General features: G+C 37.7%; 1 protein-coding gene across 1 annotated transcript; it reads right to left on the reverse strand.

Annotated features, from left to right (window-relative positions):
- Positions 1–501: 501 nt before the first annotated feature.
- LOC135466757 (retinoblastoma-binding protein 5 homolog) lies at positions 502–14,973 on the reverse strand. Its single transcript, XM_064744421.1, has 16 exons — positions 14,777–14,973; positions 12,731–12,756; positions 12,047–12,219; positions 11,518–11,658; positions 11,030–11,117; positions 10,076–10,147; positions 9,089–9,198; positions 8,587–8,706; positions 6,938–7,091; positions 5,615–5,686; positions 4,655–4,772; positions 4,276–4,342; positions 3,996–4,095; positions 3,053–3,173; positions 2,738–2,892; positions 502–2,288 (listed from the first exon to the last, which is right to left on the reverse strand). Exons 1-15 carry the CDS (start codon positions 14,793–14,795, stop codon positions 2,741–2,743), a joined length of 1,533 nt encoding a protein of 510 aa, XP_064600491.1. The 5' UTR covers positions 14,796–14,973; the 3' UTR covers positions 502–2,288; positions 2,738–2,740.
- Positions 14,974–15,056: the final 83 nt, after the last annotated feature.

Consider the following 15,056-nt stretch of genomic DNA (forward strand, 5'->3'; position numbering starts at 1 on the left):
AAGGATTAATATCTCCCTGATATTCTAAAAACAATGCCTAATAATAATGAGAAATTATAATCGGCACAGCACGGACACCATTGTGCGCTCCACCCAAAGCAGGGAAAATAAGCATTACCTCTCCGAATATTTTAACACTATCGGTATTGGTCAAAATTCTTGAAAGTTTATGTCTATTCACATTTACCAAAATGGAAAGTGCAAATTTCAATAATTTAATAATATATATGACACAAACTGCCGTATCCAGTAGAAATAATACAAGTAACATCCTAATATTTATCGCATTACTACGTATGCATCTTGTAAATTTCAACAGAATCACAAAATCTTTGTAGTTCACCTTTAATGGCACACTAAATCAGCAATTTCCATGAGAAGGTTAGAATTCTTCTATTATCAGCAACATCTCATGATGAAAGACCAAATCATAACAAAACTCAAATTACATATATGAAAAATATATTTAATCCAACATTCAACATACAGCTGAAAGTTGGCTTGATGCCAGGAGTGTTTCGTGATGTCAGGAAGCAGTAAGCTTTTCCATGGACTTTATTTGCATGAAGGTGAGACAAATATAACGAAAAATGGACAATAGTGTATGTGAATTTTACATACAAATATTAACATCTATCACTTAAAATAGCATGGAAATTGGACAAATGGTTGTTTTACCTGTACTTTTTCAAACATGTTTCTTGATCCTAACATTATGTCATTATGACAAACTAATATTTTCTATTTTTAGATTCTGGGTTAACATCATGCTCCAGGATTTTTCACTTATGCATGTATGATAGCAGTTAGTTTTCTGGATGGAGGAGGCTAGAGTGCCTGGAGTAAACAACGGATCTTTAGTGAGTTATTGCCTGTGTCACCTGTGACACATCATACTGGAGGAAAGCTAGTGGTCTCCAGTGAATTTGATGCAAGACAACACACAGGCCACCATCGACTACTTATTGCCCCCAATATCTCAAGAAGAATGAAAGCACTGCAGGTGTAGCTAGAAATTTTCCTGTCTGAGAATAGTACTGAACCCAACTCTTCTGTGAGCTATGCTTACACATAGGGAATGAACAGGAAGCCATTTAACCACTTGGCTAAGAATTGAAGAGTATGCAATGTCTCTGATCATGTAACACATATCTGATTCACAAACATTTTTTCCTCCAGTAATATAGTTACATGCATCAGTACAAAAGTGCACATACTAAGCACCTATAAAACAGTTATCTGACTGTTGCTTATCGCCATATTCAAGAGGTTTTATATGTAACTTACAAGACCTCTGTGGGCTTGGGCTGGCTTCCTCTCCATCCGTACATGGGAAGGTCTGCCAACAACCTGCAGCTGGTTGTGGGCCTCCCCCTGGGGTCTGCCCAGTTTCCTCCCACCATAATGCTGGCCGCCATCTTGTAAGTGAAATATTCTTGAGTATGATGTAAAACACCAATCAAATAAATAAATAAATACACGACACAGAACACTGGAGGGTCCAACATATCTACATGTGATCTACAGATATACAGAGGTGGTCTTCCATGAAGATTACTCAGCCAAAATGGTCACAAATGCATCTTTGAATGCTCATTGTCACCAAGGCTGCACGAGAAGTGAGAGAACCAGGTCATGAGGATACATGTAGCAATGTGTAAATATTGCACATATACATGTAGCACTAGTTATCTGGTAAAAATGTTAGTTATATACGTACAGGCGATGATGTACAGTAATACATATTTGCACTGCACTGCTTTTGTAATAGAGTTACTGGAACCAATTATTTGGCTGGTAACAAAGCATAGTGTTTTTTTTTTCCATACATGTTCAAAGCACATCACAAGCATTAGCCCTATTTAAAGCTCAAGTCCTCAAGAAGGGAACAGTTTTACATGGTGTAAAACCCCTGTGGACAGATACACAACAGGCTCCAGCTGTGCTAATGAATCAGTAGTACAAATGCTAATTATATTGTTCAGACTAGCTTGACGGTCACAAATAGTACACCTTGTCACTCCCCACTCCAGTTTAAACACAAGACAATGTAAATACACTGATTGAGACATTCATCAGAAAGCAGTTGGAAGCACATCTCAGAGACTGGAAGAAACAGTGTTCTGGTGATTCTGATCTCCTGAACAAGGCCGACATCGCGCCCATTGAGACGTCCCTCCATCAGCTGTCATTGTTCTCTGATGCTAGGCGCAACATGTCTGCAGATCCCAATTGGCTTTGATACTGGAAGCGAGTTTTCCTTAGCCCGTTATACAGGTGGCAGCACTCTTGAAATAAAAAGAAAAAGAAAAAAAAAGCCAATCTGTAGATAAATGCTGTTATTAGCCAATAATTGTACCTGATTATACATGTGACATTTGTACCTGTTAACATATAAACATGAAATCTAATTTAATAATAAACAATGTTTTATACTAGTGAAAAGACTGTAGTTTAGGATATTAGTACGCATGCCCGTCCCTGGCAATACACAAGAACATTTATGACTGAAACGCATTGCAGTAAGGAGAATCAGAATTTGTCATACCCGGCAACATTAGTTTTTAGGATTTCCTTCTGTTGACAAAGTAACACATATATCTTTAAGAATCACTATAAGCTTAAGACATACAGGAGGATTATATTAAGTCCCTTGCCTTCATTCTCACTTGCTTTGAAATTATTATAATATATACATGCACTTTCTTTTGAGGCAACCAGTCATTGTTCCATCTACCTTTTATGCATTCTCCTTCAAATCATAGTCCCCCTTAGCACCTCTGTCCCTCGTCTTGGTTTTGTCCAGTCTTCCTGACCGGTGGGGCTTCGGACGACTTCTCTTACTCTGGCTTTTATCCTGGGGCTTCTTCACATTCAACAACGGGTGGATTTCTGCCAAAAGCAAACTGGTCTGTTACTAAGATCAGATGGTCAATGTACAAGATGCACATGTACGACAGACAACCCATCATGTGCTGAGGGCAAGCAATTGTTACATACATGTGCTGGGCCAATTTTCAAACCCTGTAGTAATCTATCTCACTTCGCTTACCATCTATGGGAGCTTGAGGTAGATCCACATCTACTGGTTTAACTTTCTTTTTCTTTGGTACAGGCTGATCTGTTGTCTCCTTCCTCTTCCTCTCCTGGTGGACCTGACTCTCTTCTTGAGGCTAACACAAACAGATGCAGAATAACGACCAGAGATTTTCACTGACCCTTCTATTGGATACACCACGCAATGCACCATAGCAAACATAGATTTCCACAGTCTCTTTTTGTAGCTTACGCTGCGTTCCGTAGCAGGCCTATGAGTCATATTTTAGAGTTCACGCTGTGTGAATCTTGTTCTTTCAACCTCATGACTCGTATATATCATTCGTGAACTTGAAAGTTATCTGAAGTATCAAGTTTGTGACCTTCACCTTGGGAAGTTTAGCAAAGATTGCAAATGAGGAACAGGCCCATGAAAAGTATACTAAGATGTCAGCTAACCATTGTTAAACCTTCTCACCCTCTGTCCATGCATGTCATCGATATCACTGCAGTAAAACAACAACATCAACGAGTTACTCACTGCCAGCAAGACAGAGGCATAAACTGCCTACACAGTTGCCATCTCATTTCGTAGGCATGAATGGCGAAACTGTCCGAATGATTCAGCCTAGTTCCTTTGACCAAATTCACAACAAAAAGGTGTTAATGAGGGTTACTGAAGGCAGCATTACACCCACAAGTATATATAGGCTTACCCAACAGCAACAAAATTGGATCCTTAGATTATATTTATACTCTTGTGTGAATGATAGTGAATGAAGTTCAAACAATGTTGCTCTCAAGATTCAATAAACCATATTATCCATCAAGTCAGAGAGACTTATTAAAGATATAACATTTTAAGACATTTTGCCATCTAGTGCATGGAAAACACTGCATTGCACAAGTCCCAACCACTAAGGTTTCCATCATATTTCCAAGCTTTCCTTCCTACTCACTGTTTCAGTGGGCATCTGTGGCCAGCCCTCTTCTGGCTCATCAATCTCTGGAGACACAGGCAAGAACATGAGGGCCTGTTCATCTTCACCCTCTTCATCACTACAACAACAGCAATAACAACACTTACAATCATCAGCAACAGTTAAAACCTCCTCGTATACAAAGCAGACATCAAGAGGAATAACTGTGATGTTTGATGATAACCAGATGAGAAAAGTTGTGTACTCAGGACAATGATAGCAGACAGCTGGGGAGGGGGAGGGGGTGTTTAACTGTTACCTGCTCACAAAGGCTTGGATAGGTTCCACTGAAGTCACATCCACTTCCAAGTCCTCTTCATCCAAACCTGTATAATCAAAACCACACATCAGTCCAAATACGCCTCACCATAAATTCAACATTTCTTAAATTAACATTTCTCTTTTTCGAAGTTAACTTTATAGAATTTATTTATTTCATTATGATGTTTAACGCTGTACTAAAGAATTTTTTCACTCATACGATGGTAGTCAGGTATGCCAGATACCAAAAAATTTTCCTGACACAACTATTGTTGTGTCAACAAATGCAGGAATTAAGCATAGAACCTCATTTATCAGAGGTTATAAATGAAAGCTTTAACTTGAACACAGATTGTTTCTGCTCTGTCTGACTGTACCTTTGGTCTCCTCTTTTTCCTTGTCCTCATCTTCGATATCAAACTCTGACTCTCTCTCTTCATACTCCACATTCTCGTCCAGCTCTTTGAAGTCTGGAGCAAAGGCACTCCAGTTTTCCTGTTTTACACAAACAGAATACAGAGTTATATGAAATTGAAAGGCATTCTTAAATGTGCAAATCCCCTTCCTACAAAGGGACAATATGCTGCATTTTAAATCTGTCTCGTAATGAGCTATCTTGACCACCACCAAAACTTGAAGAAAATGTCCACAGCCTAAGGCTTGTGCGTAGACAAAATTTCATCCAAATCCCTACGTTACTTTTTCCACATTATTATGTTTGCTGACAAACAGACAAAGAAATGAAGGCTGAAACATAATCACCTAAGATGGAGGTAAAACATGTCAAATATCTATAACTATTACATGATCATAAAATGTTACATTGTAATAACAAACACAGACCATGTAATGCATGCTCCAGATCTCTAACCATAAGCCCTTAACAAGTCGAGTACAATGATTAAAATATAAAACCTCCAGGTGTTGTTTGTTCATAACGGTGGTGAAGGTGGTATAAATTATGAATAATTAGCAAACATCTACAAATCAACTGAAAAAAAAAAAGCATTTATTCAAGACTATTTCTCTTACAGGACGGTGGCCTGGCTAATGCATGGAGAAAAATTACACACAAACAAACCTAATGACTAAGCTGTAGTCAACCTAGCAGGGTCAGATTTAAACAACAGATGATGGTTTATCTAAAAAATTTCAAATAGAATCCTTGCATTCCCAGATTTACAGCTCTTGGAGAACAAAGTTAAATTTTCATTTTGTAAAAAAATCTTAATACCTGTACAGGGCTGCAATTTTCAGATGGGAACCACAATTTTCTTTTATTTACATGTAGGTATGGCTAAGTTTATCATTGTTAGACTAGGGGTGAGCTTACTTACAACTTGATTCTGTGCCCATATTGAAACCAGGCCACTGGATATAGAGCATATGATTGGTCTGACAGGATGCCACTGAAAGCAAAAGGGTAACGTTTGACAAACACTGATGCAAATCAGTTAACATAAATGTACATGCTGGAAGGTATTGAAATATGTATTTGGTGCAAAACAGTTTGATCTGAAAAGTCTAGTGGAATACATTTGTCTCCATTTTTTGGCAATCCATAAAAGTACAAGTCTGAGTACACTGACTGTTGGTTGAGAAATATGCGGATACGCCATACTCAAGACAGCTCAACCTACAGTCAGAGACCAGCACATTTGGCTAAATAGTGTGCAACAGGTAGGGGCCTGAATAACCACTTCTCCTACTTAGCTGGTCATATCCACATCATAGCATATCCCCTTCCAATTGCCACACAACTTTTTATCTTATGTCCAATACAGTATCATGTCTCCAGGTCATGTGGTACAGTCATGTTTTTAAGATGGCCGGCATGTATTTCAAATGGGTGAATACAATTTTGGGTACGTGCCTATAAGCAGACTTTTTTTCTGTCTTTTTTTTTTTTTTTGTTTTTTAATTTTTTGGAATTGGGCTATATATAGTGCAATAATTTTGCACTATCTTAAATAAAGTTGACTACGAAAAAAAAAAGTCCAGGGGTTTGACTGTTGGTGACGATTCAACTTTTCATGTGACCTAGTCAAACGACAAGACTAATGGTGGTTGTGTTCAAATAACTGGCAACAGTATGGCCTGGAGGCATTTTACGCGTGAAACTATACTTTCTTGGATTATCATTACAAAGTTTTGTGTGGCAATTGGAAGGGGATATGTTATGATGTGGATATGACTAGTCAGAGGTAGGTGAAGTTGTTATTCGCGCCCCACCCTGTTCAGGGGTAGAAAGAAGAAAGACCTAAACAGCCACTACCATTTTTTCTGATGTGCTTGGTAACTCAATAAATTAGGTTTTAATCTGAAATTCTTAGATGGCCATGGGGTGCAACATGTTAAAGATACTGGAAACGGTATGTCAGGTCACTCATTCCCCACAATATATGGTCATAAGGTAAACAGGCTTCGGGTGGTGTAAGCAAAATCATTTCAGGTTAAAGAGATAACTTCCATCTAATTGATCAAACTGATAACATAGTGGAAATTTCGATTTTCTCAGTGTGAGCAATCATGCTTAATTTGAACTGCAACATCTTGGTTGTGAAACATCACAAAGACATAAAGTTATGTCTTATCGACGCATATATATTTAACCTGCCTGGTGTTGTCTTTTCTTTTATGAGCCAAAGAATAGTACATACCACAACATCTAATAACAGTTCTCCTTTAGTGCCATGGAGAATTTTCACCAAATTCCCAACACTCTTCTCCCAGATGTACAGAGCGTGCTGTCTCGCAGAACCAGCCACAATAAATTCCCCATCTCCAGAGAAACAACATTTCTTCCACAAAGTCCTGAAATCAAAGGCTTGCTCATGTGAGATCTGATTTTCACATTTCAACAACTTTGTAAGGGTCCACATATACATTATATTGCTGATAATCATAATATCTCCTTGTAGCAGCACTACCCTAATGCCGATGCTGACTCACTGAAGTATCATAACAAACTACACTCAACCTGGAACTCGAAAAACTCTTTCTGCCTGTATCAAGACAGTCCAAAGCTATGAACTCTTTTGTTCTGTCCTTTATTACATTGCAATTATCGGTGTATGTGTACTCATAAAACACCCAGATAGTACACAAACACAGCAATGTCACATAAGAGAACGATGTGTTCTACTGAAATTTGGATCCTTTTGTGTACATTGTAGCTTGCCCTAGAGTGTCCCATTGCAAACACATCAAAACTGAACTCAGCATTGGTGAGGTTTATAGAAGGAGCAGCCCCAACAGAAAGCTACAGTCAGTCCAGCAGGAGCTGGATGTAAGCATTCAACTTCGCTGTCACTGAGACATGGTCTTTAGAACAATTTTGCTTGTGCTGGATTACTTTCTGACTGTACATGGGAAGATCTGGCAGCAACCTGCAGATGGTTGTAGGCTTCCCTGGCTTAACCCCACCATAATGCTGGCAGCCGTCATATAAGTTAAATTTTCAATTAAATGAAAAAAAAAATAAATAAATAAACCTGCTGATCATCCACAGACTTAGAACACATTATTTTTACAGTAATACAAATACTTTACTATATCAATTTATCATTGAAAACCTACATATTGCTATAGGTCTAGTACCTACATCCAAAATCATATGGTTTCTGTACAGATAACCTACTTGTTATCTAGATCCTGTAGATTCTATACAGATAACCTACTTGTTGACTAGATCCTGTAGATTCTATACAGATAACCTACTTGCCGACTAGATCCTGTAGATTCTATACAGATAACCTACTTGCCGACTAGATCCTGTAGATTCTGTACAGATTACCTACTTGTTGACTAGATCCTTTAGATTCTGTACAGATAACCTACTTGTTGACTAGATCCTGTAGATTATGTACAGATAACCTACTTGTTGACTAGATCCTTTAGATTCTGTACAGATAACCTACTTGTTGACTAGATCCTGTAGATTCTATACAGATAACCTACTTGTTAACTAGATCCTGTAGATTCTGTACAGATAACCTACTTGTTGACTAGATCCTGTAGATTCTGTACAGATAACCTACTTGTTGACTAGATCCTGTAGATTCTGTACAGATAACCTACTTGTTAACTAGATTCTGTAGATTCTATACAGATAACCCACTTGCTGACTAGATCCTGTAGATTCTGTACAGATAACCTACTTGTTGACTAGATCCTTTAGATTCTATACAGATAACCTACTTGTTAACTAGATCCTGTAGATTCTGTACAGATAACCTACTTGTTAACAAGATCCTGTAGTTTCTCTACACACAACATACATGTTTCTGTACAGATAATGGTAACCTACTTGTTAACAAGATCCTGTAGTTTCTGTATAGGCTCTGGTTCTCCATCACGTCCACATGCTAACACCTCCCCACTCTCATACACACGGATAATTCTGTCAGCAGAGTTTACTAAAAAGCAACTGGAAAACAAATGGGAGTTACATAATTATTTGAAATAACTTCCACTCAGCACCTCTGGGTAGCAGCCCTCAAGATGAAAGAACAATTAATAGTATACCAATTGTACAAACAACTTTTTTTTGTTTCCATACATGTAAGTATGACATTACGCAGTCATGGAAAATTATGGTCAGGAAAGTCTGAAAATACCTTACCCTACCTCCAAATTACATCAGCAATCACTGGCTCTCATAAAATCAGTTGCTTCTTGCTTTTCAAATTTTGAATAAGAAAGTATGAAATCAGCCAATTAGAGGATAATTTCTATACCCGGACATACTAAAATGGATGTACACATTAACTTAACATAGGCAAAGGAACACTATTGGTAAACAAACTTACTTGCCTCTCCTAGCAAATTCTATAGATTTTATGGACGTGGCATTTAGCGTGCCTGTTGTAACACGGAATGATGCCACCAGCTCCATTGATGTCTCCTTGAAAACCAACACCTGCAACATAGAACAAATTCTCTTTCTAACTGTGGCGTGAATGCCGAAGGGTTTCTCAAAAGTGTCTTTAATTTAATGACCGAGTAGGGCATTTATTTTTTTTTTTTTTGGGCTGTGTCAGTTTCTCAGAGCTCGTCTTAAATCTCTCTGACAGGCATAACTTCTAAGACATGTCAAGAACGTAGTTTTGGAAGAAAATTGGAACTACTCAATGGAAAGTGGTAAAAAATGTAGATACAGCAAAAACAACACAAGCATGGAAGAAAGGTGGATAAGCGTGTGAATACTTCCCTGTTCCATATTTTGTAGCAGGTTACTGAAAAGTGGAAAATTTTTTACCCGTGGCTTATCACGGCGTCTATGGGTCAAAATTGCTATCATATTTGCAGTTTTTTTCATGGTCATGACTGGACTTTAGCCAAAGTACAGTCAAAAGTTGCAATCTGTCAATGGCATAGATTTGTTCAAACACTCACGCTACAGTAAATGAAATAGTATAGATGCACCAAAGCTAAAATGAATATCTGAAAACATTAAAATATGTTTCTTGCCAACATTGGAAATCATCTGTTAGTTATGCACATATCCACAAGTATTACTTACATGCCAAATTGTTCTTTATATTAAAACAAACTTGTTACTATTACAATTATTAAATATTAATATTACAATTTTTTGCCTCTTACATTCAAACTTGCAAATTTACATTTTACGCACTTACTTCAGTTGTTGCCTGACAATCCCTGCGGAATATAATTAGTATATTAGGCGCAATAAAGCCGAACAATCACATTTTCCAGATACAGCTTTGAGATCCCGACTTGTATACAGCAAAAAAATGTTGTATATTTCTATTTAACAAGTATAATTTGGTTACCCGTCCTTTGGCATTTCCTGTATATATGTAATCTCCTCTTCTATCAAATGATGCCACTATATTCAGGTCAGACTGTAAGCAGAGGAACACAGAAAAATGACAATTTTTCCTCTCAAATTTACACAATAACGCTTCCTCTTAACAAGTAACAAACTATCAAAGCTCTGCAAAACACTTCTGTAAAATTAAGATTGCATAGCAGAAAGATTTTAAAAAAGGCATTCAGAGAATAACGAGAGCTCACCTGATTGAACAGTTCATAAAACTGCACAATGTTCAAATCATGTGAGACTTTCAAATATTGACCTCTAAACTACAATAAAGTAGAATGTTTGACACTGTCATACACAGATATTATTCTGTAATAAGATAGTGCTAAGATCTTCCCATTAAATCAAAAAGAAGGGCCAATATTATTATACTATTACAGCTATAACTTTTTATCGTATGCATATGGACAGCAAAGCAGTGACTTAGTATGTTATGGAGTTGTATATCATCGTGGTGGTAAGAGACACTATGGGGAGTTCGTGCAAAAATTTATATCAGAGGTTTTTGATATGCAAATCATGAAGTGCATTGTTAATCCATGTATTATGGGAGGCAAATACTACCCTGTGAATGCCTGAGGATACGTTGAGCTATGAGGTAAAAAAACTTCCTTGGTCTTTGATATGTAAATCTCTAACAACTGGCTATCTGTGTACTTTGGGTGGCCACTGCAACCCCAAAATTGATCAAAGATTTTAATCAAACTGTACCCCACTCTCCTTACTTCATTCAGGTGAGCTAAAAATTACTGTAAAAACGCTGTGACAACATTCTCAAGAAGCTATGTCAATGGTTATATATTAACTAGTTTCCAAAGAGTGACAAGTATAAACTTTAAACACAATATCAAAAATATAACCAAATTGTCTCATGCATGCCACTGATGTTAGTGTTACATCCTACCTCATCATCAAGGGGAATAACTTTGTGTGTACTATTGAGGTTCATCAGCACAGCTGCATGTTTCATTGGACACACCAAAAACTTCGCACTGAAAACATAAAAAATGTGCCTCATTACTTGACATTTCATAAACTGAATGATAATCTACACATATATCTAATAAGAAGAGACACTGGAAGAATGTAACTGCAAAACATATACGTACATTCTAATTTACAGGCTTCAAAAAACCTGAGTTTAGGTGTCAAAACATGTAGTACACATAATCTGCATAAAACTACCAAGAGTAATCTGTGATATAATACTTTACAAATCACAAACTCACAATGCGACTAAAATGCAATATTTACAACAAATAAACTTTCAAATTCACAACAGAATCTGAGTTTTACAATGACAGTCCTCTACATAATACTATGTTCCTGTGACTTATAAACAATCTTAATCATTCACACTGTAGCTCCATTGTATTGAAAAGATGGACGTACCTGTCACGTGGGTTGAACTGGACTTTGAGGATGGGGGAGGGAAATCTGAATGTACGATCACAGTCCCCTGACACCACGTCCCACACTGATACAGTGTTATCTGTAGCCGCACTTAGCAATTTATGTCCATTTCTGTTCCAGCTAAGGAAAACAATAAATAACAATAAATACCTCTGAAATCTATCTGGGTAAAATTTCAGGAATGAGCGTTTTTTACAAACACTACTTCTCCTCTACTTTTCAGAGTCAGAAAGATTAGAAAGAATAATTATTCACACTAATGTCTGTAGCTAAGTTGAATGATTTCAATAAAATTTGAAAATGAGCTGTTTTCTGTAATAACACTGAGCCTATTAAAGGAATAAATGAGTATCTCTTCACCTGATATATACAGTGTGTAGTAAATGTCTCACAAGGTTTGCAAACATCAGTTACACTAGTCATACTGCCAGCAATGTAACACAGTTGCTGAAGGGACAGACATAAAGAGATAAGCCATACAAGTGCATTCGTTCACATAACAACCTACCTGAGAGAGCAGACAGGGTGAACATGTGCACCAATCACCTTGGTAATGCCACGTGTCAGGAAATCCCACAAGACAATCCTTCCATCATTACAACCCACAGCCAGAAGTGTCCCTTGTCGGTTAAAGGAGCATGTTACTGCGATGCTCACACAGTCCAGGGCTCCATCAAAATCCTAAGTCCAAAGTTAAAAAACAACATCAATAACCTTCTCTAACCTCCATTCAAAAACAAAAAGTAAATAAATCTGCAATTACAAAAACCAGCAATTTAGTACTGCTTCTTTATCACTTAAATATACTGAGTCCAGCCACTGCTAGGTAAAGGACTTTGGGTATGTCTGACAAATTATATCTAATTATCTGCTTCCCATACTATATCACCACATATTTTTGAAGCAAACTGTCTTCGGCAAGTTCTATATATTAGAATCAAATGCTTCACATTGCACTGCTTTAGGGCAGGACATAACATTCCAGTAATATATGGCATGGGGAGACTAGGTAACAAATGTTTCCAAAACCCATTTCAATGTCTCATCAAAAACAAAGTTCTTAGGGTTAAGGAGACAACCACGAATGGTAGGAACAAGTTATGATGGTAGTTTTGAAACAAGGTTTAATGGTCAAAGAAAATGAAAAAATTGGCCATTGAAGGAAGATTTTTTCTGTAGCTGTTATCCTCACCTCAGGGAAATTCTGTCCAAAGGATTCTGAAACATTAAAGTAAGAAAAAAAGTTAGCTGTTTTTGTAAGCAGTTAGATATGTTTGATGTGATCTTAACCAGAACCAACAGTGGTATAATAACAGTGCGATCCCCTCGGCTAGGTACTGCTGACTGAGAAGATGTCAGGTAAGAAACACTACGGAGGCTGTAAGTGCAGATGGACAAATACAATGTCTAATTTTTCAGGCTAGCTGCATTGCTAACTCGCTGTCGTCTTTTCCGTGGTGATCTGAAAGTTTTTGCTATTGCTGCTGTGCTCAACTATATTGTGCATGATGTAACTTTCAGAAATATTGCAAGAATGATGCATTGTGGCTAGACATTTAAATGCCTATGGCAAGAATAACAACAAATCAAGAGACCTGGTGAGACATTTGGATTGCTGACCTACTCAAGCGACAAGTTATGTAAGATCTATACACCAGGCTGGGCAGCTAGCTACAGCAGGTATGTTAAGCAATGTCTACATATTGGATTTATCAAGAGTAACCATCCAGGGAGGAAATTGATGACCTTGGTTGATGGGCTCATGGTGAGTCTCAGGGCAAGCATCTATAACGGGCCAAGTTAACTTTAGCAAGTTGTTATAGGGCCTATTAGAGTTACGAGTTCTCAGGAGTTCTGCGTGGGGGGTGCTCACGCATATACCGGAAGCTGGGGTTAGAACCCCGGTGGTACACGGCCTTCATGCAACCACAACTTCGGGCATACATGCGAGCGCCCCCACGCGAGAGTCCTGTGAACTCGTATCTCTCATAGGCCCTACATACCCACAGTATATAGTGTGATCATATTACAACGCTGAGTAGTTCAATTAAATTTCAACAATTTCTGAAATTTACTTGCCTTAGCTTTTGATCACTAAGTTGAAAAATCCAGTCAGTCCATTACACAAAGTACTTTGCCTCGTTTGCAGAATGAATTAACCTTTATTGAATCTGGGATATAGTTAGTTGCAGAATGTAACTCTTGGTATCGACCTATACAAAGTGTTTGGAGAGTTAAGGGGAATAACTGCTTCTACTGTGTCAGACTGACGGTAAACCACATTCACCGCAACTTCACACCCATTAAATCTTCCCTAGCATAAATTTATGTCAACCAAGTGTTTCCCATAATCAACTAACCTGTTCTGAGTCTTGCCGAACCAAAAACGATCCACGACAAATTCAAAATATATATGTTTTCAGACACTACACCCATTTTGATCACTTGTGCAAATGAATGAGACTGAAGTGCCATCTAATGACATGGGAAGTGAACCAGCCAAATGGACGACTAGACTTGCCTAGTCTTACTATAACAATTGCATTAGGTATTACCTCCCCTGAACGACCTTACTTTTTTCTAGGCTCAATCACATGACTTGTATGTATGACTATCAGAACGAAATATAGGCCACAGTGTGTGTAGTGCCTGAAAATGTATTTATTTTGTGAATTTTTGCGGTGGTCATGGATCCTTTTTGTTTCAGTGAGACTCAGAACAGATTAGTTCATTATGGAGACCACTTAGCTGACATCGATTTTTGCTAGGGAAGATTTAATGTGCATGTGAAGATGCGGTAAGTGTTGCTTACCGACATCAGAAGCAGTTGTTGTGTGGGTCAATACCAAGAATTACATCCGCAACTAGGGAAATAGTTTGGTATACTAATTACTATATACCAGATTGAACTAAACACTGAGGGCACAACTCGCAATGCATGGCAGAAGTTCTACGAAAAATCAGGCTGTTCTTAGGCCTAATTACACACATTGCCACAATCAAAGTACCGAGTGCCAAAAGCATTTGGTCACTCACAGTCAGGAGTGTATCTAAATTTACATTTGTCAGGTTGCTTCTGCTCAACATGGTGCAACAACAACAACAACAGCAGCAACAACAATGAGAATCAAGGACGAGCTTTGGAAGAGCTACAATGTTTTGACACCTTTGTAGACACAGTGACAGCACTCCAAACATTCAATAATGGAAAAACTTAACGATTAATTGGTAGGCATACCTAACAACTCCAAATTCATCCTCTATAGCAGCATAAGTACGTTGTTAAAGCAGACGAGTTCAATAATATTCCTTGATGTAAACCAAGCCAGGGAGAAACGATTAATTTTGCTTATAAGACCAAATAATTCTGTTTTCTAGTTAAAAATCGAAAGTCATGAAAATGTAGCATCCTTAAAAGAAAGCACCAAAAAGATAAGGAGATAATTTGGAACCTGTTATTTAACCATTATGTGTGTTATTTCAATCGATCGTTTATATACACAGAGTGCTCCCGTTGT

Source organism: Liolophura sinensis, chromosome 6, assembly GCF_032854445.1.
Source record: "Liolophura sinensis isolate JHLJ2023 chromosome 6, CUHK_Ljap_v2, whole genome shotgun sequence".
Classification (NCBI taxonomy): domain Eukaryota; kingdom Metazoa; phylum Mollusca; class Polyplacophora; order Chitonida; family Chitonidae; genus Liolophura; species Liolophura sinensis.

Bases quoted from the DNA above. Each gene is read 5' to 3' on its own strand.
- LOC135466757 (XM_064744421.1), bottom strand. The intron at 11,118-11,517 runs GTACGTCCATCT...TTATGTTTTCAG, and splicing joins CAGTTCAACCCACGTGACAG to TGCGAAGTTTTTGGTGTGTC. The intron at 4,096-4,275 runs GTAACAGTTAAA...CTGTTGTTGTAG, and splicing joins ATCCAAGCCTTTGTGAGCAG to TGATGAAGAGGGTGAAGATG.